General features: G+C 40.3%; 2 protein-coding genes and 1 pseudogene across 7 annotated transcripts in view; all 3 read left to right on the plus strand.

Annotated features, from left to right (window-relative positions):
• cers2b (ceramide synthase 2b) overlaps window positions 1-5,112 on the plus strand; it is a 29,909-nt gene extending 24,797 nt beyond the window's left edge. Inside the window, exons 8-11 of the mRNA XM_085473950.1 lie at window positions 836-964; window positions 1,995-2,101; window positions 2,214-2,367; window positions 2,618-5,112. Of these exons, the coding sequence (XP_085330076.1) occupies window positions 836-964; window positions 1,995-2,101; window positions 2,214-2,367; window positions 2,618-2,773 (546 nt within the window). The 3' untranslated portion in view covers window positions 2,774-5,112. The remainder of the gene's footprint in view (window positions 1-835; window positions 965-1,994; window positions 2,102-2,213; window positions 2,368-2,617) is intronic.
• Window positions 5,113-6,417: 1,305 nt separating this feature from the next.
• arnt (aryl hydrocarbon receptor nuclear translocator) lies at window positions 6,418-20,015 on the plus strand. 6 transcript variants are annotated; one of them, XM_085473955.1, is made up of 21 exons: window positions 6,418-6,791; window positions 7,376-7,469; window positions 7,649-7,687; window positions 7,777-7,827; window positions 8,032-8,079; window positions 8,728-8,941; window positions 10,444-10,657; window positions 10,753-10,855; window positions 10,951-11,016; window positions 11,141-11,226; window positions 11,378-11,454; window positions 11,865-11,999; window positions 12,110-12,184; window positions 13,911-14,062; window positions 14,270-14,395; window positions 14,862-14,937; window positions 17,179-17,363; window positions 18,988-19,183; window positions 19,356-19,554; window positions 19,669-19,790; window positions 19,883-20,015. In XM_085473955.1, exons 1-21 carry the CDS (start codon window positions 6,755-6,757, stop codon window positions 19,964-19,966), a joined length of 2,379 nt encoding a protein of 792 aa, XP_085330081.1. In that variant the 5' UTR covers window positions 6,418-6,754; the 3' UTR covers window positions 19,967-20,015. The 6 variants fall into 6 exon arrangements, with proteins under 6 accessions (XP_085330081.1, XP_085330079.1, XP_085330077.1 ...); XM_085473953.1 differs by lacking the exon at window positions 8,032-8,079 and having other exon boundaries at window positions 19,359-19,554; XM_085473951.1 differs by lacking the exon at window positions 8,032-8,079 and having other exon boundaries at window positions 6,419-6,791.
• A 5,148-nt stretch (window positions 20,016-25,163) lies between these two features.
• LOC146698693 (cortexin domain-containing 1 protein pseudogene) lies at window positions 25,164-25,349 on the plus strand (annotated as a pseudogene).
• Window positions 25,350-26,257: the final 908 nt, after the last annotated feature.

Below are 26,257 nucleotides of genomic sequence, written 5' to 3' on the forward strand. Positions count from 1 at the left end.
AACATTTCCACAACAGTTAGAACCTTGAGAAACTCAGAGAGAATCTCATCCCGTGGTCCATGAGACTAAGTCATACTGAACCCAGCTAAGCCCTATGATCTAAGGGCTAAGGGTGAGCCCATCGACCAGTCCTGCCTCCGGGGCTCCAGTAACCCCAATGCAGGTGAGGTAATGTGGCTCCATAAGCGTCTTGTGAATCACACTTGGCCTGAACTTTCACCTAGAACCAATTTGCCTTGGCAGACCCTACTGGGGACAAATTTTGACAACGTGGCATTTAGGATTATTAGGGCAGACAAACCGCTTTACCATGATAAGGTGGTGGTTCAAGGAGAGGGGGCATGCAAAATGAGTATGTCATTTGTGCAGACACAGCCACTATTGAATCTGTGTGGATATAGCATCATAATTCTGCACACAAGGCTGACAAAGAGTCTTTCGTCACTCTTCTCTGATCAGTTTCACATCTGGCATGGACTGTGAGTGGACATTAGGCTGCTGTGACACGTGTGTGTGTGTTTCAGTGTGCCTTTGTGTGACATGTGTGCGTGTGTATTGTGCGCCTTTGAGTGTGTTTGGCTTGGACTTTGCTCAGCCTGGTCAGCTGAGCACAGTGGGGTAAAAACTCTTGCCAAACTCTTTCACAGTGTGTTTCAGCAGCACAAAGTCTAACCCAGATAATGTTAAGCTGGATGTACTTGCATTCTCATGTACCTGGTTAAAAAATAGTGCACGGTTATATATATATGTGTTCTGTTTCATGTACACGGCATTAATTCAAAAGCATCTTTACCCCCCCCCCCCCCACCACCACCATCTATCTCCCCCTCTCCAGGACTTCAAGGAGCAGATAGTTCACCATGTAGCAACAATCCTCCTCATCAGCTTCTCCTGGTGTGTTAACTACATCCGTTGTGGAACTCTCATCATGCTGGTGCACGACTCCTCCGATTACCTCCTCGAGGTAAAGCCTCACCTCATTTTATACACTGATGGAAAGCACGTGCCCAAAATCAACTAACCTGTAGCTCGACATATATTTACATCCTGTCATCCTGGAGATATTTTACTCCGTGAGGTGTGAGAACTGTGTTTGAATGTTGCACAGTTTGCACTGATGTCATTTATCCCTACCACCACTAAGCAGGATGTTTTGGCCTTTGAGTATTCTGATGTTTTTACACTGATCACATACTGCCCCCTGTGGAGGAAAGTGCAATTTAAGTATTATTTGTGGGATATAAACACTTTAGACTTTCATTAATTAGCATGGTTTTTATCAGGTAATAGAAATATTTGTAACCTGTTGCTTTTTTTTCTTTTTCTGTTTTTTTATTCGGGTCATTCCCTTAAGCATTAAATGTATTTTAGTTTGTCAAAGGACCATAAATAGCAGGAATGTGATACTGACTCTTTGCCAAAGACTGTATAAGTGGTGAACATAGATGCCATGAAGTCACCCACTGTTAGCAAAGTCCAGTTAAAAGTTAGGAAGATTTTATCTGAGTGTTTGCCAGACGCAACGAGCGAGGGGTGGAGCTTACTGTGAAAATGGGGGACAAAGCACACAAATCATTAGCCAATAATCTGACACATAATTTATAAAATGAACTTCATGCTTTATTCAGCATGGTTTGAAGTTACTGGCCGAGACCATAAAACCACCAGAAAAGTGTCACTGAGGTCACAGAGGAAGAAATCTGAAGACCAGAAGTCTTTTTGTAATCACAGGATCGCCCCCTGCTGGCCTTTAAAGAGAATGCGTGTTTAAAGCGCTTTCACTTTAGCCTCTGAATCTTTTACAGATGCATTGGCTAAGTTCCTCCTTTATACCACGAATACTCTTTGGTTTTATTACATGCGGGTCATTCATGCAGTCAAGCCCAAGAGGACCCATTTACAAACAGAAAAAGCTATGAATGAAGTTTAAATGCTTTTTTTCCCCCAGAAACTTTCCCCTTTTGATAATTTATTTTTATCTTTTCCACTAACAGTCTGCAAAGATGTTCAACTATGCTGGGTGGAGAAATGCCTGTAACTACATTTTCATTGTATTTGCTGCAGTCTTCATTGTCACCCGCCTTGTTATCTTCCCCTTCTGGTAAGCGCACACACATACATATACACAGATTTGAGACAGTCATTTTGACTGCTGCAGTATACCACTGTTTGTCGTGCTTCACTCTCCTTAATCCTCGCCGTTTCTCTTACAGGATTATTTACTGCACGTGGGTGTATCCAGTCACCATCTATAAGCCATTCTTCGGCTACTACTTTTTCAATGGGCTGCTGATGACTCTGCAGTGTCTACATATCTTCTGGGCCATTCTCATTATACGCATAGCAATCCGATTCCTCACCAACAATGTAAGCAAACCAAAAGAGATCAATTAGGTCAAACAGGAAAAACTAAATAATGCTGCAAAACATTTATTTCTGTGAGTCAAATTTGCACATACTCTCTTCTGAAAAGCTGCAAATCAAAAATGAATAAGGCGTTTGAAAGTCTGAGTTTGTTCTGACACTCTGCAGAGCTCCAGGAGAGCATGAGCAGGAGGTCTCCCCGATTAATGATGATGTTTATATATTTTCATGAGCTTTTCCTCGTGTTCTTCAGGAAAAAGTGGATGATGAAAGAAGCGACAAAGATGAAACAGACGAATCAGAAGAGGAGGGCGACGAGGAGGCAGGAGAGAAAAAGCATATGAAGAAAAATGGCCCGGTGCAGAATGGTCACACAGTCCACAACAACAACCACCGCAAGAGGCAGTGAAATTAAAGTCACGGGATGGAGAAACATGAGAAGGACTTATATCCCTCAGTAGAGGAGCAGGAGGGAGGGACCAGTGATTCCCTAAAACCCAGAACAGCGGGTATCTGAGGAAATTTGGCACTGTTACTTTTACACAACACACATTCATGTTTTTTTAGAGAGCACAGAGATCCAGCAGATGACATACACTACATTAAGTGGCACGGCTCTTCGCTTTGTCATCAGAGGAAAAAAATGTATCACTGCCTTTTGTTTGATGTTAGTCCCAAACGTTTTCAATGAGACGGGGAAGAAAAAATGGAGAAGAGCAAAGTTTGGAGAAGACAGATGAGGGGGCGGAGGAGGTGATGCTGCTTCTACTTTAGCTTTCATGTTCTGACTGTGTGCCTTAGAGCCAGCTGACGGCTACAAAAAAGCCATTTTAAAGCCTTCTGCTTTGAAATTGAGTTGCTTTATTCTTTGTTTGCTTTTTACTAACAGAACAAAACAACTGAAAGTGGGTTATGTGAAGGTGACACAATAGGGCATTTATTTCCCTAGGTTTCTGTCTATGCAACTATCCGTTCAGCTATTGCAATGTCTTTGCACAAAAGTACAGAGTCTCTCATATAAAGTAATAACCTGCAGTAGGACTGTGCTCCTCTGCTCTCCGGTGTGGTTTGTGCCATTTGTAAAGTGTTCTGGTTTGAGTTTAGTAATCAGCAAGATTTTTTTTTAAAGGGGGGGCCTATCGTGCTGGTCCATATTTTCTGTCATAAACTTTTAATAATGGATGTTCACATTAAACATTAAACAAGTTTCAGATAATGAGGTCTGTGCATGTGCAGGCATTCCCTGTGAGCCAAAAGCTCAGACTTTGCGTTACTCTAAATGCTCTATTTCAGGTAGTTTTTTCTACCCCTGCATCTGTGTGATGTCACAAAGAGAGGCTATCCCTAATATGGTAATCTTGGGCACACAGCTCTACCCACTTAGTGTTAAAATCTTTTGTTTACAAGAGGCAGCCAATCAGAAGAAAGCTGGCTCATACCTGATTTATGGCACTGTGTTAAAAGTGTGACCTAGCCAAAAACCTCAGAAACTGCAACACATCTGTTTGGCAGTGATACGCAGTGTAAACTTAGCATGCTGTTAGCACAAGGATAAAGCATTAGTTGAACAGCATCTAATAGGCCTTAATTGTATCTAGCTTGTCCCTTATACTATTACAAATATCTAGTATTGTGCCAGATTTATTAGCTCGGTTTTACTCATGTTGACAGTGACAGTGCCCGAGTATGAACGCGAGCATCACCCGCTGCAGTGGAGATTCAGCGCAGTACTATAAACCATGCTTCAAAGGGACCTGGCAGGGAGCTAAAACCGCTTCTTTCAAGATAACCCATGATTATTCTGAACTGTGAATCATGCAAAGCTCCTCTAGCAGAGTCCCAAGAATAAAAATATGGTGCTGGAAAAGAGCATAATATGTCCCCTTTTAACTTCTGTTCATTCCTAATCCACTAAGGCTCACTTTGTACAATTCCTGCTTCCAGTAGAGTCATCTCCAGAGTTCAACAGTTCTTTGGTGTTTAGGCTATAAAAGAGCCAGAAATGAATATAAACTCCGATAGAAAACTTGAACTAACTGCTAAATAACTTTTTCCTCTCTTCTTCAGCTCAAGCAGTTTTGCATTGACGATGCCACCCACTGAAGAGCGATGACTCAATGCGAATGGCCGTTGCTCTGTTGAAATGCTGGAGTTTCATTAAGTACAGTGGAGCAGGACGGTTTCGCAATTTCAGATTTCCCGAGGTCACTGCCCAATAGTCTGGGTTCTGATTGTTAACCCGGCTGCAAATTTAAAGTGTTGATCTGAGTAAATTTTTTAAGTATCATTCTGGGTATTAAATGTGTTTACAGGTATGTTCTTTGAAACTTTTATTTTGTTTTAGTTTTTAGATGAAATCATGAAATGAGTGTTACAGAGTTTTGTTGCTCTAAAGCTTTGTATGTCAAGTGCCTTATCTGTAATGTATGGGAAGCTCTCCTTGTCTTCATGCCCTCTCCTTTTCTTTCCTGTTTCCACCTCACATCATAGATCCAACCTGCTACATGCTCTCACGTCTTCTCTTCTTTATAAAATGCCTTCCTTTCAAACTCACCCTCATTCCACTACCACGTTCTTTTTAACTAACCCCCAACCAACCAGCAGCCTCTCTTCCCCAGTGATACAGAAGAAACAGCTGTGTCCTAATTACAGTGTTATTATTATTTTTTTGTCTGTTTTTTTGTTTAATGATGCCTAAGTATTGTTATTAATGGTAAAATCAAAGATCATGAATCACAATGAAACCAAGTTGAATTTGTGGTTATTTTCGCATTCATCACGGCTAATCCTAAGTAAATCAGTCCTTTTATAATAAGAGTATATTATATATACAAGGGGGTCACACTCATTTTTAATTACATCGTGGACAATATAAATTCATTTTAAGTGGGCTGGACCAGTCAAACTTTCACCTAATAATCTATATTTACACACACAAGAAAAAGCTTTGAGCATAATAAAGCTACTACAGTTAGTCCCTGAGGTAAAAAAAAAAAAAAAAGTTAGTGCAATAGACTCACTTTTACACATTAAAAATAAGTGCTGCGTTTAGAAAATCGAAGAAATCCACCACTGCTCTGTGACCAATTTGCCCAAAGATGTAAACATTTAAAGAAAATGCACCATCAGCTAACTGAACTACCTGAACTTTGTCCTATAATTTAAAAGCTTGCATTTTCTGATTATTTGCAGAAATGTTCTGTTTTTGCAGTGCAAACACTGTACAAACTAAAATGATATAATAAAATGGGTGATAAAGTCGTGCACTAGGTGGCGCTGTCACCTCATAATGACATCCTCAAGGGTTTATGCAGTTTAATATTAAGAAATTGAGACATTTTTTACTGTGCATTGTTGAGCACTGTGACTTTGCTAATGAATAAAGTAGTTGTATCCACTGCATGTTTAAAACTTTATGTGCAATGGATGGTTTTAATTGTGGGGTATTGGAGCTTATGTATAACTATAACTAATCAACTTTCATTTGATTAGCAATGTATCCATATTTTACATTATTGTGTCACACATAAAACAGTAGTACCAAAGGGACTGCTCAGGTTAAGAAAGGCTGAGAAAAAGAGGAAGACTATGGAGAAGATTCGTGGATGTAGTGATGGAGGAGATGAAGATGTCTGGTAAGACAGAGTATACCTGGAAAAAGGTGAGAGGGAGGCAGATCATCTTCTGTGGTGACCCCCCTTAAGGAAGCAAAAAGAAGGACAAGTTGAAGCACTAAACAAACAATCCAACATTTAGAAACAGGTAGCAGGGTATAAACACAAAATTTATTAAATCGCCGTTTAATTCTTTGATCTAAGCATTTCTGGACTATTTCACGTCCTTCGAGCTGTAAAATTTGCCACCTTGAGGAGCAGGAGAGATGATTCCTATTCACAGCCGTGCAGTTAAAATATTGTAGGCGTTAGTGTGAACCACAAGTTTCAGTCGAACTGGTTATGCATCAAAACCCCGTCACATTTGCATCATGCACCTCTGTCTGGAAAGCGGTGGAGCTGCAGTTCCCTCTGCTGCCAGCAGGGTTTGAGGTAGTGACGTCATTGGTGTCGTTTACACGGTAGCTTTAGCCCTGCTAGCGAGAAAAACGCCATCTTAAGTTGACGGGGGGTTTAAACGGAATGAAAACAGGGAGACAGGCACTGAGGAGGTGAACCTGTTATTTTTTTATGATTAAAATTATCTGAGTCACCCGGACTAGTGTTAGTCATGGTTTGAGGGCCTGCATAAACGCAAAAGGAAAAAGGGCGAGAAAGTGAGGAAATCAGCAAGATACTAGCTACCCATTTAGCTACCTAGCGAACAGGCAAGGGGGAGGGCCGGGGTAGTTGAGGATTTTTTTTTTTTTTTTCGGGTGAAGCTGAAGTTTTTGTTTATGTTATTCCACGCGGAGATGTCTTCTTCAAATGCAGGTAAGGTCAACTTTAAGCCACAGGGACGTTGTAGTCACACCCCACACTGCAGCTGTTAACCAGTTATGAGGGATTTCTTGAGCGGAGCTTTAAGCTAACACTTTCCCAATGATAGCGTGACAGCGTCGGCTAACTTAGCTCCGTAGCATGGCTAGACTTGTTATTGCACAAACATGCTAACTAGCGCACATTAACGGTTATTGTGGCTCTCCTTTCATATTTTGCACCACTAAAAGAGTTAGGCTGAAAAGCCAAATCTGAGTTGAGCAAACTGTCAAGTTGCAATAGGCTGACGCTGTTCAAATGTTTCGTTTTTAGACAATTCTGTGCACAAGATTGTATCTGTATGCTACGTGTAGCTTTGAGGTTAGCCCCGAATCGTAACGAACACGAACCAAGAGCAGATGAGGTTAATTTTCTATAATGTGGCCTTGAAATCAGACACATGTACGCTGATGTTATTTTGAGCTCCGATTACAGGCTCCTGGCGGTGGTTGAGTTTGTTTTTCAGTGCTTCAGGCATAATAGGAAATCACTTGTCATCTTGTTTATTGCGCCTCTGTGTTTCCCTGTGTTATTAATAGAGTTACAAGACCCAGATCTGGGTATGGGGGCCAGTGGGACCCAAACAAGTGGTGGGGCTGTTGTACCAAAAGGGAGCAACAAAAGACGAGCTGCGTAAGTGTGTGTGTGGGTGTGAGAGAGATACTGTTAATTTTTGTGCTGATGTATCCATATTGTGCTATGCACATTTGCTGACTGGCTGACTTTTGTTTCTGATCGTCGTGGTTGAAAATTCTGGTGGGAAAAAAATGTGTGAAACTGTGTCAGATTGTCTTGTTTCTCCTCTCTCACAGGCCAGACTTTGATGATGTTGATGGAGACAAGATAAGCAGGTATGTTTGTGTGAGTTAAGCAGGCCATCGAGGGTTTAAACTGGCTGCATTATAGTAAAAATCGATCTGGTTCTCTTCTTTCTCTTCAGGTTTGATGATGACACAGGAGGCTCCAGCAATGATAAAGAGCGCTTTGCCAGGTAGGAGGATGAATTTAGAGGAATGGACATATAGCAAGGGAATATAGCAGAACATTAATATAGATGCAGGAGCAACCCCTATGCCTGTCTCCCCACTTCAGGTTTTTTTTTTTTTTTTTTTGAGGGGAGAGGTCATCTTGCACTTCTTTTGTTTCGGTAGTGACTTTGGGCCTGTTTTTTTTAGTGGGTTGGTTTCATTTCCAGGTTTTTGGAAGACGATCAGAGTTTTGCAGATAAGGAAAAACTAGCCAGGTATGGCCTGTACCACTGTGGAAGGCTCCCTCTCCTGCTTGTATTCATATTGATATTGAATGCAGTGATCAAATACTTTCCTATCCTGCTGGGATACCAGCGCATTATTGTTTCAACAGCACAAAATTACCCGTATATTTTGCTGCTTTGCGTCTGTTTTGGTGCCTTCAGAATGTTTTGCTTATTTTCCCAAAGAGGCTGGTTTCCCCTTTCAACCCACCACTATTTTATGTGTCACTAACTGCTACACTGTGCAAGTTAAGGATTTTTTTCACTCCAATAACCCCTTCCTCTTCAGCAACTATCCTTTCTGTCTGTTTTGTCCCCCTCTCCCTTCTCAGGTTAACTGAAGGGTCTTTCTCTTTCGGCACTTGCTCTCTTTTATCACACAAACTGGCCTTGAAAGACCAAACTCTTTTGCTTTCTCACGTTCATTTTTTAAATTTCTTTTTAGATCATTGACTTCACATTATTGTTTGATACGTTCATTACACGTCTCACCTTCTTGCACTCCCACTTCTTCTTCCTGATTGGCATCTTTACATTGCGACATAAACTCTAAACTATACTCGTTGTCCACCCGCCCATCTGTTTCCCCCATCTCGATCCCTCCTCTCCACCTCTGTCTCATTCATTTCCTCACTCCAGGGAGAACCACAGTGAGATTGAAAGGCGGAGGCGTAATAAGATGACTGCTTACATCACAGAATTATCTGACATGGTACCCACCTGCAGTGCACTAGCGCGGAAACCAGACAAACTAACCATCCTGCGAATGGCAGTTTCTCATATGAAGTCACTTAGAGGAAGCGGCAATACCAATGCAGATGGGTCGTACAAACCTTCATTTCTCACCGACCAGGTATGAGAAACGGAAGGAAGTTCAGATTTGAAATGCCTGCTAAAATTTAAAAAACCCTTACTATTCAGGGAAGGCAATACCTGTGACTATGTGACAGTATTACTTATGTAAGAGTTGTTAATATAAAGGTTTCACAGTCACAGTTAACCTCACACTGTGTAACACTGAAATCAATAGAAGTAAAGGATACTGAAAGTAACACCTTTTTAAACATGCTTGTTTTCTCACGTTGTGGCTGTTGGTTAGCTTTTACTTTCAGTAACTTTCCTTATTAGGTAGTCGGTAAAGTTTAAATTAGTAATGTCAAAGGTTATGTTCATTTTTATTTTAACCATCGTTCATTTAGACACTTGTTTAATTTGTTAATTGTTCAAAAACCCAACTATTAATATGCCTTGTGTTCAAGTGAGCCGTGTACACTTGTATATTATGCAGAACTTGTGTGTGTTGTGTATGTATCTGTTACATTGTAAATCTTAGTTGCATGCTGCATCAGCTTCCACACTGCTGTCAGTGGTAGAATCGGATTTGATTGGCTGTCGGTTGAAAAGTAAAACTTTTGTCACCTCTGCGCTGCAAGCAAACCAACAGACTCACAATACTGTTTTGCAGTGCATTATGTCATCTCATCAAAGGTGAATTAGAAATATGAAAGTTCACATCTGAAATGCATGCAAGTGATGAAACTAGGGATGTGCACAATTAGATGACTAGATGTTTAAATATTGCTGATATCATTATAGTTGAAGAAATGATTTCAAGAGTTGTGTGGTGTTTTATTTAAGTTTTCTGAATTTGGTGGGCTTACCAACCCGGAGAGTGGGACTAGAAATCTGACCCTGAACCACTGAAAAAGCATGGCATTAATACTGATATGCAAGGGGATAGGAAGACACAACAATCAGTGGGGTTTAAGATTTACATGTAAAGGTTAAACAGAGACAGAAACATCAAAGGTTTGGAATACAACAATGGGGTGACAAGATGAAAGACTAAGATATATATACGTGAAACAAATGGCTGATATTATCTGAGGGACAAACGCTCCAGGGGTTAGGCAGCTGTGTTCTGGTTGCAGGGCTCATATCCAGCAGCAGTAATTTTTCACCTGAATGTGACACAAGTCAAGATTTTTCAGTATTTTTCAAGCAACAAAAAGTAAAACAGAAGTGCAAGCCAATCATGGTTTGATAGTTTCTGATGGCTTTAAAATGCGTATATAGTGGTAGTATGAACATTGTTTAACCTCATCCACTAGATTTCTGCTCAACAGTTTCTCTTGCCTTATGTTTTCTTACTTTTAAACTTATTGGCTGTAAATGCGTAAATGAAACCATCAGATTTCTACTCTACCAAGCCAATAGCCAGGTAGCCAATGTTTCTATATACTCTTCCCATAGAAATGTTTACACTTCTAACACTTTTCTGCATTTTTACAAATACTTTAGATTGATACCTCCACAACTGATCTTTGACCTTCACTGCTCACTGTCTGTCTGTAGGAGCTTAAGCATCTTATTCTGGAGGCTGCTGATGGCTTCCTGTTTGTGGTGTCATGCGAGACGGGGCGCATTGTTTATGTCTCTGACTCCCTGACCCCGGTCCTCAACCAGTCACAGTCTGACTGGCTCGGATCCTCCCTGTATGATCAGCTCCACCCAGACGACAAAGACAAGCTTCAGGAGCAGCTCTCCACTGCAGAGAATAACAACACAGGTATAAACACATTCTAGGAGCAGTTTCACAGTCATGAGGGAACATGTGTGTTTCATTTTGTGAGCACAGTTCAGTGTTGTCTTTGTCCTCAAAAGGGAGGATGTTGGACTTAAAGACAGGAACAGTGAAGAAGGAAAGTCAGCAGTCATCAGCGAGGATGAGTATGGGAGCTCGTCGATCATTCATCTGCAGAATGAGGTGATTAACAGTTAATAATATAGTTTATGATTGTATTGAAATGTGTAGCAGAATGCACAGTTTCATGTGGTGTGTTGGACTGTTTGTGTTTGCAGGTGTGGCACGTGTCCAGTGGAACCAATGTCAATGAACAGACTGCAGTTTCTTAGGAACAGAAACAGGTGACCAAAAACAAAAAGATCTTCTTTTACAATCTTATTGAACTTACTGTGCAGAGAACAAGCATACCTAACATATACCAGCTGTAAATTCATATTTTCATTGTCTTTACTTCTTCAACCTAAGAAATGGTTTGGGTGCAGCCAAGGAAGGGGAACCACAGTATGTAGTGGTGCACTGCACAGGATACATCAAGTCCTGGCCCCCTGCAGGTAAAACTAGTCCTTCTCAGTCTTTAGATACATGAGCATCTGTTATATTTGCTTACTTATATGCAGAAGACCTCTTTACAATGCTTAAAAGCACAGAGCTAGATTGAAAAAAAAAACTTTAATCCTTTATATTTTGTCTTTTGTCTTTCAGGAGTATCATTAACAGATGATGAAGCAGACAATACTCAGGGGAGTCGCTACTGTCTAGTTGCTATTGGGAGATTGCAGGTACAGTGGATGTCTTGTGGTCCCATGTCTTTTGCTGTGAGGTCAAGTAAACGGGCAAATGTTTCGTTGATATCAAAGTGCAGTAACCTTTGATCCTCAAATCATCAGAACATAAATAAAATTAACTGTGCGAGTGGTGGAAGATAGATTTATGAGGTGGAAAAAGCTGCATTTTATGTTTTTATTAGTGTGTTATCTGAAGGTGATTTTGCACTAGTTAGTTGAAGTCATTGTGAAACACTGATATAATTAAGAACTTCTGCGTTTTGTTCTGTTCTTGCTAGAACAAAAACTGATCTGAAACTGAAAATGTAAAAAATCTAATCTTACTCATGCTCATTGCAACTTTGACATTATCTAAGTTTTTGTGTCTGGGTTTTTATTGCCTTTTATTTTTGACTCTTCTGCAGGTTACTTGTTGTCCTGCTGACACAGATGTGAACAGTATCAGTGTTCCTGTGGAGTTCATCTCCCGACACAACATTCAGGGCATGTTCACTTTTGTAGATCATCGCTGCTTGCCCGCTATCGGATATCAACCCCAGGTGAACATAGCTGGCTAAAGTGCCAGGGTTGCATTGCATTTCCTCTGAAAGTCTTTATCAGAAGTTAGTTTTCATGTCCTGTAGAGTAACCACATTTTCTTTTGTTGCAGGATTTATTGGGGAAGAGTATCCTAGACTTCGCCCACCCTGAAGACCAGGGCTTACTAAGAGACAGCTTTCAACAGGTGAATTAAAAACTCTATTAATATATTTGTGGTTGCATTGATCCACCATTTTCCAATTCAAATATGAAACACACTTTGCCTTTGGGTGTCTGCTCATACAGAATACCAGCTCAATGGGGTATCACTGTTAGATTTATAAACTGTACTCCTGACTTTGAGAAGGAGATTGGGAATCATATTATGTTAGATGGGTGAAAAAGGGTGTTACACCAAGAACCTGGCTGTAATTGCTTTGTCACTAGCAGATTGTCGTGGTTGCCCCTAGTTTGCATGGAGGACAGTTTTGCCACCACAGTGTTTGCAAACATCTTGGTGTTTTCCATGCACACCACTATTAGTCTAGCTATTGCAGCCTGCTAGTGACCAAAATAATTGCAAGGAGGTTGTCCGTGCAATGATGTATACCTCTTTACAACCAATTTCACTCAAGCTGTAACAAGCAATCACTTGTCAACCAGTCAAGGAATACATATTTTTTTCCCTTCAGCTACCAGTGGCTGCTACGTGGTTGCCATCTTCAGTGCAGTGTCAGTCATTCATTTGCTGAATTCTGTTGTCACTGCTTGTTTTTTCCCTTTCCCTACTTTCACCTGCTCTCTCCCTCTCTCTCTCGCACACACACACACGCACACACACACACACTTCACGTTTGGCTTGCCATTAAAAGTGTCGTAATTTCAATGGATCTGATGACAGCTCCTTAGCGAGAAAGAAAAAGAGCTGCAGTCTGAGGCTTTCAGCTGTGTTTAGTCACGCTAATACAGTTTGTAGTTAAGTAAAAAAAACAAAACTTTTTTAACCACATAAAGAAAAGCTGCACCTGGACTTTCATCATGGAAGTGGACATGATGAATGTCTACATGAGGCTGAGGAATAGCTTAACAATAATTCTTTGTAATGCCAAATGGTTTGATAATGTTGTTTATTTTCAGATTTGTGGTGTGAATAAATGGCTACGGTTCTGTTGCATACTGGTTTAGATATTTGCTTGGCAAGCAAAAGGTTGCTGGTTTAATTCCAGCTGGAGACACAGATACCTTTGGGTTTACATCAGGAAAGCAATCCGGCGTAAAACTGTACAAATCAAAAGTCACTAATGAGGCTAATAAAAGTATCTTATAGTATAAATGAACTGCTATCAGCATGATCTTGAGCAACAGAAAACTTCATAGAACTTTTAGCCCTGTCCAAAACCACTTGGATGTTAACTTTAAATAGTTGGATCCTTGTTTTCTTTTGTTGTATATGAGAAACACAGGTTATTTAACCTGGATGATGTTTGAGAGAGATTTCTCTTGAAAGTTTATTTGCATTTTGGTAATTTATTTCCTTAACTACATAAATTTTAATTTACATGTCTGTGTGTGGATGACAGAGGCTCAAAATGGGGGAAAGCATTGCTGCAAGAGCAATGTAGCAAAAATGGAAGATAAGATCTCAGAACATTCAAAGTTAATGGTGCAAAGTCAGACTAAAACTGAAACTGACCATACAAGTATAAACTGTCCATTTTCCACTGAAGAGCACTTGTCTGATTGTATTTGCTGCAAGAGAAAATGTTCTTTCTGCAACACCAGATTCAGCAGTAGACACTGTTGTCCCATTACCTTTGTAACCCGATATCTTCCAGTCACTCAGTTTCTGTGTGTGCATGCAATCCTCCGCTCATTGCTTATGAAAACACCACAGTATGAATGTTTGGCTTGTTGGATGTGTGTGTCCACAGGTGGTTAAGCTGAAGGGTCAGGTTCTGTCAGTGATGTTTCGATTTCGCACCAAGTCGAGAGAATTTATCTGGATGCGAACCAGCTCCTTCACTTTCCAGAACCCGTTCTCGGAGGAGATCGAGTACATCATCTGCACCAATGTCAATGTCAAGTGAGTCAAGCAGACATGATTACACAATCAGATCCAGCAAAGAACGAAAGCATTGATGTTTTTCACCGTGTCTGTGAGACATTCCTCTGTGTGAATGCTTACAGTTCCTCTTACATCCACAACTACCACAGCCGCTTTTAATAAACCACAGACTCATCACTCTCTCCCAATACTTCTCCTCTGCACCCACCAATGATTGTGGGGCAGTAGAAACTCAGCTCAGGACCCCCTCACTCCCATCTCCTCCCCTGGGGCTTCGATGCCCCCTTCCCTGGGTCAGAGCAGCCCAAGTGGTCCTCCTGTAGTGCTCAGTCCGGGCCAGATGGCCACCAGGTGAGACCAGACCTGACCTCCCTATCCTCTCCCTGCTTGGGAGAACAGGGGCTGCTTCTTCATGGGAGACTTCTGCTGTTTCTAGCAAACTATAGTTCTTCTGTTTTTGTTTTTTTTGTGTTTTTCCCACTCTGGGTGATTCTTCCTTTCTTCATTTCTGTAGTAATGGAATAGAAGTGGTAAAATGGAGCATGTCTTATTTTATTATTCTGAGTATTAAATATACTTTAAAGAGGTGAGCTTTTGGCATAGGTGGTGTGGCATGTTAGCTGTATGTACTCTCACATTCTTCACCTGACACCTTTTGTGTTCCCACGGTGGACGGTGGTTGACGGTGGTGGGCTGAGTGCTAGTTTGTCAGCAGGTGTTTGGGATTTCTAATGCAACAGTTAAGAGCATGGGTTTGTGGAAGTTATGGTATATTAGGCCAACTTCAAATAACAAACCCTCTCTTCTACTTTTTCAGACAGCTACAACAACAGCAGGCTGACCTGGAAGGACGAGATGGTCCATATGAACCAGGATCAATGACCCACCCACAGGTCAGGGAACACGACTGTACCACTTGACTGAAGCATACACATTTCCTGTTTCTTTTGAGTTTCTTTTTATAGAAACAGTGGCAGGATGTAGATTGTTTGCTTTCCAGGAAAGCACATCCGGATGTTGGTAGAATCATCACAACTTCCTTACAACTGCCTGCTATTCTTGCTTGAGTCAACTGCAGTGCTTTCTGCTGTAGCACTTAGTCATTTTCAGCAGAAATTTTTTTTTAATCATGACTCATGTGAATTGTGCAGATATGTTACAGAGAAAATATTGAGGGCAGTGGGAGAATATCAACTTCTCAAATGAAATGGTGTAGGTCTGAGCACAGTTTTGTGCTGCATTCTTTGTTGTTGTTGTTTTTTGAGAAGCTACAAGGATGTTTGTTTGCATTTATCTTGAGCTTTAACCTCCTAGTTGCAAAAAGACAGCAGTGAGCAGGACAGTGCCATAGATAGTCCAGCAAAACATAGCTGGACAAGTTGATTGGTGAAAACCGCATCAACAATTTCACCTGTGAAACTATATGTGGAACGTGACATTAAAGTAAAAGTCAAATTCCTTCATCTAACCAACGGTGTGATAAGAAAATGTTTTGCAGCTGCTTCCATCCACTGCCATCTGGTTTTCAAAACAAGAGCACAACTGACTCAATAATAAGCAAACGTCAAAGCTGTCTGTAGGCAGATCACCTGCTATATCTGTAAATTTGGAAGGTTTTCTTGTAAAGTTTGCCATTCTAGCTGTGATACCTGCAGCATGTAGGAGTGAGTTTGAAGAGAGGCACAGCATTTAGTCTGCTACATCTAATATATTTTTCCGATAAAGAAAATATTTATTTATCCCATATTTACGATTAGTCTTTTAAGTGTTTATATTTGCTTGTGCTGTTCTTGGACTTACGACAGCCATCATCAGCTAGCCACCTATATAAGCAGCACATCAGCATGTGGTGATGGGCGTGTAGTTTCTATATGTCTCAGTAAGTTTGTGCGTATTTTCAGTGTCTGACAAGTGGAAATAATTGATCACAGAAACCATTAAGAATTGCATTGATAGTAAACCTCGGGACATTCTTATTAGATGGGCTACATCATAAAACACCAGTGGCAGAAATCACCCAAAAAGCGCTGGATTTTCTGTATACGCCAAACAAAAGCTTTGCACTTTTTCTTTTTTTTTCTAAGCCATTTCTAAACCAGGGAGTGTTGTCTAATTGACATGTGAGATATGAGGAAGTTTGCTGCTCTTTACAGTGCAGTTTCCTTATTTTTTCATTAGCAATTCATACCTCTGTTTATACATTAGATCAGTTTTCATTCAAACTCACAACTAAAAGGAATTAATTTAGTTATCATGTAACCTCTTAATCTTTGGTTATGAAAACGGCAATAGGTAAAACATAACACAATTTATGAATCAGAAATAAGGTGAACTACAAGCAAGATAGCCAATGGTGGTAAAGTAAAGCAACTATTAGCAATAAACTGGATTCCAACTCTGGGTCCCTCATAACTTTTAGGCTTTTCAGTCAATTTAGTGCCAAAGCTGTGAAAGCTAAACTGACTGCAGGATAGAAAAATGGCGCAGCAGATGCACAATTGCAATTAGAAGTAAAGTATCCACAGGGAGCAGCGAGAACATGTCAATATTTGCTTATTCTTAGATCTGACCAAATGGTGGAAGCAGTGGCGTCAGTTAAACTGTAACTGCCATGGAAAGCTGCCAGTAGCGGTTACTAGGGCAACAGAGTATTCACAACCGACAGTGGTACACACAAATGTTTATTAGATGGTCCACGTTCACAAGCAGCTGTTTTTGTGTTGGCAGCAGCAGTTTTTACATCACCCTCAGTGTGCAGTTTTACAGACTTGCAGACTTGCAGCACGGGCCAGTCGTTCACCTCACTTACTGAACATGTGTAGATTAACAACATATGAACATATAAAAGAAAAACAGTTCAGTCATAACATTTTAGTTGGTTTTACTGATACCGTTTGTATTGTGTGGGACATTTTTGCTAGTTTTAATGTCCTTAATGTTTTTTGTTGTCCTCATGCTACTGTGAACAGAGGCTGGTCTGTTACAAACCAGACCTTTAACTTGCCCAGCACTGCAGGCATCAGTTATTTTCATTATTGATCACCAGAATGTTTACAGTTTATGTCTTGAGCCTGCTCTTCTTTAGTGTAACTCTAGACTCACGCCTTTTTTTCTTTTTTTGGGGTTGGCTTCAGATGCAGCCAGTCACTGCAGCAGGGCCGGACCACAGCAAGAGCATTGAGAAACCAGAACTCTACCCTTCGCTTTTCCAAGGGCAAGATCAGACCAAAGGCCTTCCTTCCTCCACCCCTACTCCATCCACCCAGATCTACGCCCCAAACAACAACTTTGCTGCTGGTCGTTCCAGCGATGCATACAGGTAGCAAGTGTTCTGTGTCCGTATGTGTACCTTAGTCATTGTGAGGGCTGCTCAGTGTTTGTGTGCTGTTGCTTGTGAATATATTTACTCTTAGACATTTAATTTCAGTTACTTAGAAGTGCATAGCTATTTCCCCCATAAACAAGCACTTTTGTAGCTTCGTTTAGTTGATATAGGACTAAATTAGGTTTTATTATCACCTTGGGATGATGTAAAGTTAATGCTGTGAACCTTACTGTAGTAAAAATTTAGAAATGTTTATTATCTACCAACTGGAGGCAAGGAGAAAAACTCCCAGTTACTAAGTTGTAAATCTTCCACTGTGTCTGGAAATCGGTTAATAAAAGCTTTAAGTTGATGCAGAAGATGCCTGGCAAAGATTATAGGTCCCTTCAAAATCTGCTCTTCAAAGCACAGACTGAAGTAGCTATACTCCCTGTTCTCCTGACTTTAAAATTTGCTATACTTTTTTGTTGTTGTTGTTGTTGTTGTAAATGTTTGTCATGTCTTATTTAGTAGATTTCCAATCACATTGAATCAATCATAACATAAAAGATAACTTGTATATCATGTCCTAACAAAGTACTGTGTGTATATATATGGCCTTAGAAGCGGGTCAGCACGAATACAGCACCTGCAACAGCAAGACCGAACTGAACTACAATCAGAAAGTCAGATGATGGAATACCATTAAAAGCTTTTCTAACATTTTTAGTTTCATCCCATCATCAAATTAGCAAAATTACCTTTAGTGCAACTCCGTTATCACTCATTGTATTCCCGAGAGTTGGGAGTGTCATAAACAGTAAAAGGAATGCTTATGACCGGCAGTAGATGCAAGAAGATGTCACTAATGCGTCTTTTCCCTTTGCACCTACTCGACTCTTCTCTTCTCCGTTTTAGTCGTTTTCCAATACAGTTGAGTACCACATTACAATTGTGGTTGTTATAGCAAGGGAACCTGAAAGTCCTGTCATGTCATTCATATGAGACGCAACACAACAATGGACGGCATGGAGGCAATGGTATAAATGCTGCTCGGTCTGTGGCTTTTTGTCAGTCTCCGGGTAAAAGAAGAGAGCCAAAAAGCATGTGTGGCCATGTCCCTCGCTGCTGGTTGTTTTGTTTTTTGTTTTTTTAAATGCCCAGTTTTATTCTTGTTCCACTCTCATGCCCCATCCAATGGCATCATACCTGGTACCGGATACTACCCCCTAATGGAAAAAAAATCCTAAAAATCAATTGGAATTATATCGAGCCAAGCAGGTGCTAGTGGAAAAGAGCCTTAACAGCAACCTCTGTGGTTAGCACGCCTTCTTATAATGTTTGCCACTAACCTTTGCAGACTCTCAGCAAATACGTTTTCTTTCCCTTTTAGAAGCTTTTAAAAAAATTGTTTGCCAAATCCAACACTGGCAAAAAGTGGAAATGAAGCAGTGAAATGTTGACATGCAGTGATGTTGTCAGGAATTATTGTCCATCAAATGTATTTCCATCACAATATTGGCGAGACAATGCCACCAAAACACTTACACATCTGAAACCTGTCTCCACAGAGATTATGACAGAATGTTGGGCTCTGATCTGATTTTATCCCTATGCATGTTGTCACTTTTCTCCATAGACCAGTCAATATGAATCCACAGATACCGCAGCCCACCCACTCAGCCTCAGCAGGACAGATCTTGGCTCAGATTTCTCGTCAGAACGTAGCCCCACAGCAAGTTAACCAATCCAGTACGACAAGCCCCCTCCATGGAGGCCCAACAGGCGGGTGGCCTGGGGCTGGACCTGCAGCCAGACCGCAATTTAATAACCAGGTAAACTAGTATAACCAAATTGTGTGATTGTGTTTGATGGCATTTTTAGTCATTTTATATTCACAAAAAAAGACACTATAAGGAATATGTTTACATGCCTGCTTGGTTATTGATCACATCATACTACCTAAGGGCTAGTAAATTAAGAAATCTCTGTTACTTTTCTACCCAGCAGGTGGCTCCCCAGGCGGCAAAGACCATGTCGCCACAATTTACTCCCATGGGAGGGTTTGTAGGCGGCCCTACCAACACTTTTGGCCAGATGCCAACAGGTGCTGCTCCCATGCCTACAGGTGCTGCTCCCACCGCCACCAGCGGCACAAACTACTCGCAAATGAATGCTCGTGCAAGCCTCAACAACAACGGTTTTGGTAGGTTGTGTGTATATTGTGTGTGGGGTTTTTTCTTCTTCTTTTTTTCATCTTCTTCTTTGTCTTTAGTTGTACTGGTCTGTAGTCTCAATCTCTTCTGCACTCCTGTCCCAGATGGCTCTCAGTCTGGGGCACAGTTCCCTCCTCGAGCAGCAGAGGCAGTGTGGCCCCAGTGGCAAGGCCAGCAGCATTCACAGAGTAATTCAGAGCAGGGCAACCAGCAAGACATCTTTCCTGTGAGTGACACAAGCTCATTCAGTTTTAGATGTTGTTTTACTTTTCTATTCTATGTCACATTAAATAAATCTGTTTCTTTTATTTGACTCAGGATGTGTTGTCTATGTTGGACCAGCCTGCCAACTTCAGCAACGAGGACTTTGAGATTCCTATGTACACGCCATTTAACGAGTGACCTGGAAATACTTCTGTTGTCTTGCCTAAATCACGGTTTCTTATATTTAGCTCTTCTCCTCGTCTGTTCTTTCTGCTCTTCCCCTTCTTTGCATGGCTTCAACTGCACAGCTACAAGACAGTTAAGGATGGAGGGATAAAGTTGAATGCAGGGGAATGGGAGAAAAATCAAGAATTTGCTACTGACTAAAAGATTATTTTAACAATATACCGCCATTGTAAGAGAATTTTCTAGCTAGCACTGCCCAAAGCTCAACAACCCATGTTGTAGATATGTGATATACAGTATATATGTTCATATATATATATATATATATATATATATAAAAAATATATATATAAATATAAAAACGCACAATCCCACAACCACACTTGAATAGACTGCACAAAACACCCTCCTAACTCTGGTAAATGGAAATGAAAACGGAAGTAAGCACACACTTGCACACAAAGGCCTTTTATTCTAATATATTCATGTTTTTCTCAGGCATTTTTTAAGAGTGTGTTTTGCTGTTTTAGCCTTTGGCATGTAGACTAATCACTCCAGTCACTGATTTAAACTCTTGGGAAATTGCAGGGATATACAGCTTTGGTGATTTTATTAATTTTTTTTCCCTTTTTTTTTTTCTCCTTTCTTTCTCAATTCTCAGCTGTTGCACGCTAACCACACTCTGTTTCCTATCCACAGCATGTCTCTGAATGACTGAACTGTCCATAGCACAGATTTTTATCAAGTAGTTTTCCATGTACAAAGGTGGCCTCCCCTGTGAATTCATTTGTTTTCCCCCTTTTTGTGAAACATGCAAGCATTTTTTTTTTGTGATGTACTTCAACACACCTTAAAATGACTTATATACATTTTCTTTTCCTATAAGGTGTCCATTTGAAATGTAAACAATCTATTTTTTGTTGCATACATAGACATAAATACAATATACATGTGTTAATGTTTGTAAAATGGATGCATACAGTATCATAATCAACTCAAGCTTATTGGGTTTCTGCCTTGCTTAATTTGCTTCTTTCTGCTACCCTGATTACCCTTTAATTACAGGCTTTTGTACGTATTTTATAAGAGAAATATTAAATAAAAAAATCACACAGCAATAATTAACAAGCAGGAATTGTGTAATTTTCAAGCCATTCTTTATCATTGTTATAAATGTTTCCTCTAAATGTTTTGAAATGGAGACGTGTGACTTTTTTTTAATTTTATTTTATTTTTATTGAAATGTCTCCAAAGTATTATATTGTTTGAACTCTTGATCTATCCATTAACCGTTCTCTGACTGGTATTTTACTAATGGTTTAATCAGGGTATTCAGGATTAAAATGGAATCAACAGAGACAAAACTGGTATGATATTCAGTGAGAATGTCCATGTATGTGTATTTTTTTAACAGTGTTTTGTCCTGTCCTGTTGTTTGTTAGACTTGGACTGAGTCTGTTTTTTGGCGATTTTGCATTCTAGCAGAATGTCTCACAATGAACGGCTGTGCTTCTAAGATGATTTAAATTTTAAGATGTGGAGTTTAAAGTTGACCCCTGATGTTATCTTCTCTTTTCTGTGTGTAGCATACACACATTCATGATAACAGATTATGTCAATGTATGTAAACTCATGTAGATAACGCCCAGGCTTCATCTTCCAGAGGATGCTATGCTGTTGGTGACTGTGTTGTCTTCGTTATTGATGAAAATCTCATTGGTTACTCTGTATCCAGTTTTGTTTCTTTCTTTTTCTTCCCTCACTCATAGAAACACACATATATAAATATACTGTAGAGGTATATGAAATTTTAAATGAGAGAGATATGTTTTGGTTTTTGTATTAAATTGTTACAATGTCCAAAATGAAAGTGTTTTATTGTACTGGGTTTGGATTTTATTATGTTTTTCACTTTACTAAAGTGACTTATCCTTATTCATAGTTCAGTATAATCTTTATTTTATATAAGTTCACTGCATGAGATAAGCTCTCTCTTGCTTAATTTTTTGTTAATTAGCAGTATTTTCTTATTATAAAAAGATATACTGTAGTAAATTTTGCATCTGTGTACTGCCACAGTCAATGTTAAATGTATTATTCAGGATTGTGCAGACTCAAGTTTGCATTTGCAGGCATTTTAATTGCACGAGCAAACCATAATTTTAACTTGGTGGATTGTTTTAGTATTTTAATGTGATGAAATTCATTTGCAGTCTTTGAAGATGCTAACTAGCCTTCAGGTGCTGCTTTTTTGTGGGTCTCTCTGCCTTTAGCTTTGAGTTCAGTAACTAAAAGCTACTGTGTTAGGTTGAGATCAGGTGACTGACTTGGCCTTTGAAGAATATCTAATTTCTTTGTTTTGAGAATCTCTTGGGTTCCTTTTGCAGTTTTCTTTGAGTCATTTTACCTGTGCAATGCTGTCTGTTCAGTTTTGCAGCATTTGGATGAGTCCGAGCAGCACTTCAGAATTCATCTTTCCACTTCCATCAGCAGTCACATCATCAATAAACACGTATGTGGCCCGATTCTGTCTATCCACAATGCCAGATAGGACACACCTTGATTTCCCATTTTTTGACCAGGATGTCTTTATAAATATTTATCACTGCTTTCTTTAATCTGTGCAATTAATTAATTTTATCAGATGTGCTCAAAACTCCAGGAAAAGCCTTTAGTTGATGTAAAATGTTTCTACAAGAGTACTACTAAAATATTTTTCCCATATTGGCTTCTCTTTATTGGCTCCCTGTTAAACCCATGACATTTAAAATATTTCTCCTCGCATACAAGGTTTTGAATAATCAGCCCCATCTTATCCTAATGACCTCATAGTACCGTATCACTCCTTTAGAGCACTTCACTCTAAGACTGCAGGCCTACTACAAGTAGAATATTTAAAAGTAGAATGGGAGTCAGAGCCTTCAGCTTTCAGGACCCTCTTCTGTGGAACCAGCTCCCAGTTTGGATTTGGGAGACAGCGTCTACTTTTAAGATCAGGCTTAAAACGTTACTTTTTGATAAAGCATATAGTTGGGACTAGATCAGGTAGTACTTCTTCTTCGCTCACCTCATTCTTCAACCACTGTGTTTATACATCAGTCTCCATTTAGTTATCATTAATCTCATGCTGTCATCCACAGCATGTCTTTATGTTGTCTTCCTTCCCTCACCTGAAACTGGTCAAGGCAGATGGCCGCCCCTCCCTGAGCCTGGTTCTGCTGGATGTTTCTTCCTGTTAAAAGGGAGTTTTTCCTTCCCACTTTCACCAAGTGCATGCTCATCTGATGGTGGGGATCGTCTCTGTTTTCTCTGTATTACTGTAGGGTCTTTAACTTACAATATAACATGCCTATAACATTCCTTCTTTTTAACCAGATGATGCTGATTTGGCCACTCCTAAAGTTTTTGCTGTCTCTCAGGTAGGTTTATTTGGGGTTTTCAGCCTCTTGTTATCCTTCATTTGCACCCACATCTAGTAGTGTCTGTAGCTCAGAAGGTCATTTATTAGTCGGCCTGAGGTTGGTTGGTGGTTCAATCCAGGTGTGCATGCCAAAGTATTCCTGAGCAAGATACTGAAACCCAACTTGCGGTACAATGGGTGCATTGGAGTGTGCTTGTTAGCTAGAAATCACCTACTTAGGTAGGGGAAAAAGTGCTTTTATGAATAGGTGAATGAGGCATGTTGTATAAAACACTTGCTCAAGTGCTTGAGTAGAAAGGTGCCATATAAGAACCATTTTCCATTTCTTTAAACCTCATATTGAGGGTTATTGTAAAAAGCAACCAAATGCAAGATCATCACTTTGATCTTTCTATCTGCTTCATTTGTCATGGAAACAGGCCTCACCTGATCATGAAACTGTGTATCAGTCAGTTATCCAATTACTTTTGAGCCTCTGAAAATGGGGGATTGTGTATAAAAAGGACTGTAATTCCAAAATATTTAATGTAATGCTATTTCATTTGTTGATGTCTGCAAGTACATCACTTGATTTAAAATGTACCGTGATGCTGCACAGAGGCAAAAGTACTATGTGACTGTCCAAATAATCCCGGGGGTTACTGTATTTCCACAGTTTATGGCATTGGTCTATTCACACAGCAGTCCCTGTTGTAGTTACATCCATCCTTGCTTGAGCTTCCTTTAAACAATTTTGTGTTCGTATTTGCAGGAAAAACAAAAACCACGTTTGCCCGGATTGTATCCCGTTTCTTTCGCCTTTCTGTTTATGAGTGAAGACTGAGATATCTGCAGGTATCTCCTGGGATCAGTTTCCACCTTCGTCCTTCCCTCCTCTCTTTCACAGGCTGGGGGTGAAAACGGATGGTAGCAATGCTACAACTCTTCTAAGAGAGGTTTACTGTGTCACCTCTTCAGTCTTTGGGTTGCACTTGAGTGACAGCATGTGCTGTAAATCTTGTTTTTCCAGTATCGTTTCAACAAATTCACCTCCTCATCAGACTTTTTAGTTGGATTCGCTGCTATTTACGTAGAGTCACTTTACTCGTTGTGTGTTTGTGTGTCTGTTAGTGGCATCAGAATACAAGCAATCTGCATTTTTTTTGGTCAGGATCAAATTCCAAACCCTCTCAAGTGGATTGCCACTAAGGCATCATATCCTCTTTCTCCTCCTCAACCCTTTTTTCCCTCCCTTTTCTTGACCATCTTGACCATCTTGTGCTCTCATCTTTCTGCCTCTTTCAGGCCATAAAGTGGCCCAAACGTCATGCTGCTGTGCAGGGGCACGTGGCACAGCAGATTGGAGGATTTCAATCTGCTCACTTCACTTGAGCAAGATTAAAAGAAAACAAAACAAAACTGTGTACAGCCACAATTTCTTCCTTGTTGTCATCTATCTACACCTTGCGCTGAGAACTGAGATCCTACGCGGGTGTAATCTCCTGTAAAGGCCTCATGTCCTAAAGAGATGCCTGGGTGTCCTAATCTCAGGAACGGCCTGATTGTTACCAAACTCCTTATTAACTATGCATAGAGGACACGGTAGCCAAATGGAGCTCCGTGTGTCCATCAGTAAATCTTATCTTCGGGACGAGGACGTTAGGTGTCAGCGCAGAGAGGAAAATCAGCCAAGACAGAAGAAGAGTTGGATGATACGTGACGAACTGAAGGAGACACTTTTATCGAAGCCAACAGATGAGAAGAGAACTGTGAAGCAGATAAACTTTGGATTTATTTGGATATTTCAACATGGACCCTCCAGCCCTCCCTGTGGCCAGGCTGGATGTGGATGTAGATCTCGGGTTTGCCCTCTTCTTCTTCTTCCTCCTCTGCTTTTTCTTGTTGGTGACCATCATCCGCTGTGCTCAGATGGTGCTGGACCCTTACAGCGCAATCTCTGAAACGACATACCAGGAGGAGGAAACGGAGGAGTGATGGAGACCAGAGACCGGTTCAAGCTGTACAGATGGGATAACAGAAATAAAATCCTACATGCCACAGAATATTTTCAGGCATTTTTTGTGAATGAGTGAGGGGGCTGAGCGGTTTGAGACCCTCTTTGAACTTTTATAAAGCTTCTACCCTACGGCAGCAGGATAGACTTATGCCAACAGCATCTGCACCTTCTAATCATGTAAGCGTCCATCTAAAATGTAGAACATGTTTCATAATGTGATTTGTTGAAACATGCATTAGTGCCCCACATGTTTCTGTAAATATCTCATAGCTTTTTAATGCTAGGACAAATTATGAGGGGGAAAAACAGTTCAATAAGTCTCGGGTGATTCTTAAGAATGAAGTGGAATCTGTTCATTGTACCAGAAAGTACACTGTGAAAAGCTGCTTAATTGCAACAAAAGCAAATCCCCTCCCTTCCACGATAATAGAGCGCAGATGTTCTCAATGCAAAACAGATGTTCAGTTCATTCCCCAAATTCTGCCACACGATGTTTTTGAGCTGTTTGCGCAAACTCTCGTGCAAACGACTTATTATTGAAGAAATTGTGGAAGTAAGTTAGCTTGTAGCAGGTGTCAGTAAGTCGATGATGGTGTCTATGTGGAAGAAAAACTGAAAAGCTTCTCTTTGTCCACAGTGGTTTTTATAATAAACATGATGTGAATATTCAGCTCACATAGCCTTCCGGATGTATTTCACAAACTGACTTCACAATCTGTTAAAGCCAACCTTTAAAATTCTAGGTTTTTAATATTTTTCACAAGTTTATTGTTTTTGTTTCCTTTCGTTTAGTTTGTGTTACAGTGATGCTTTGCCGCTTCCAGCCACTCTTTCAAATACAGGAATTCACACCCAGTGATCCTGTCAGGAGAGACTAACTCATTCT

Source organism: Copadichromis virginalis, linkage group LG11, assembly GCF_057382275.1.
Source record: "Copadichromis virginalis isolate Kocher_CV1m ecotype Utaka linkage group LG11, C_Virginalis_male_GT1.1, whole genome shotgun sequence".
In the NCBI taxonomy this organism is placed as follows: domain Eukaryota; kingdom Metazoa; phylum Chordata; class Actinopteri; order Cichliformes; family Cichlidae; genus Copadichromis; species Copadichromis virginalis.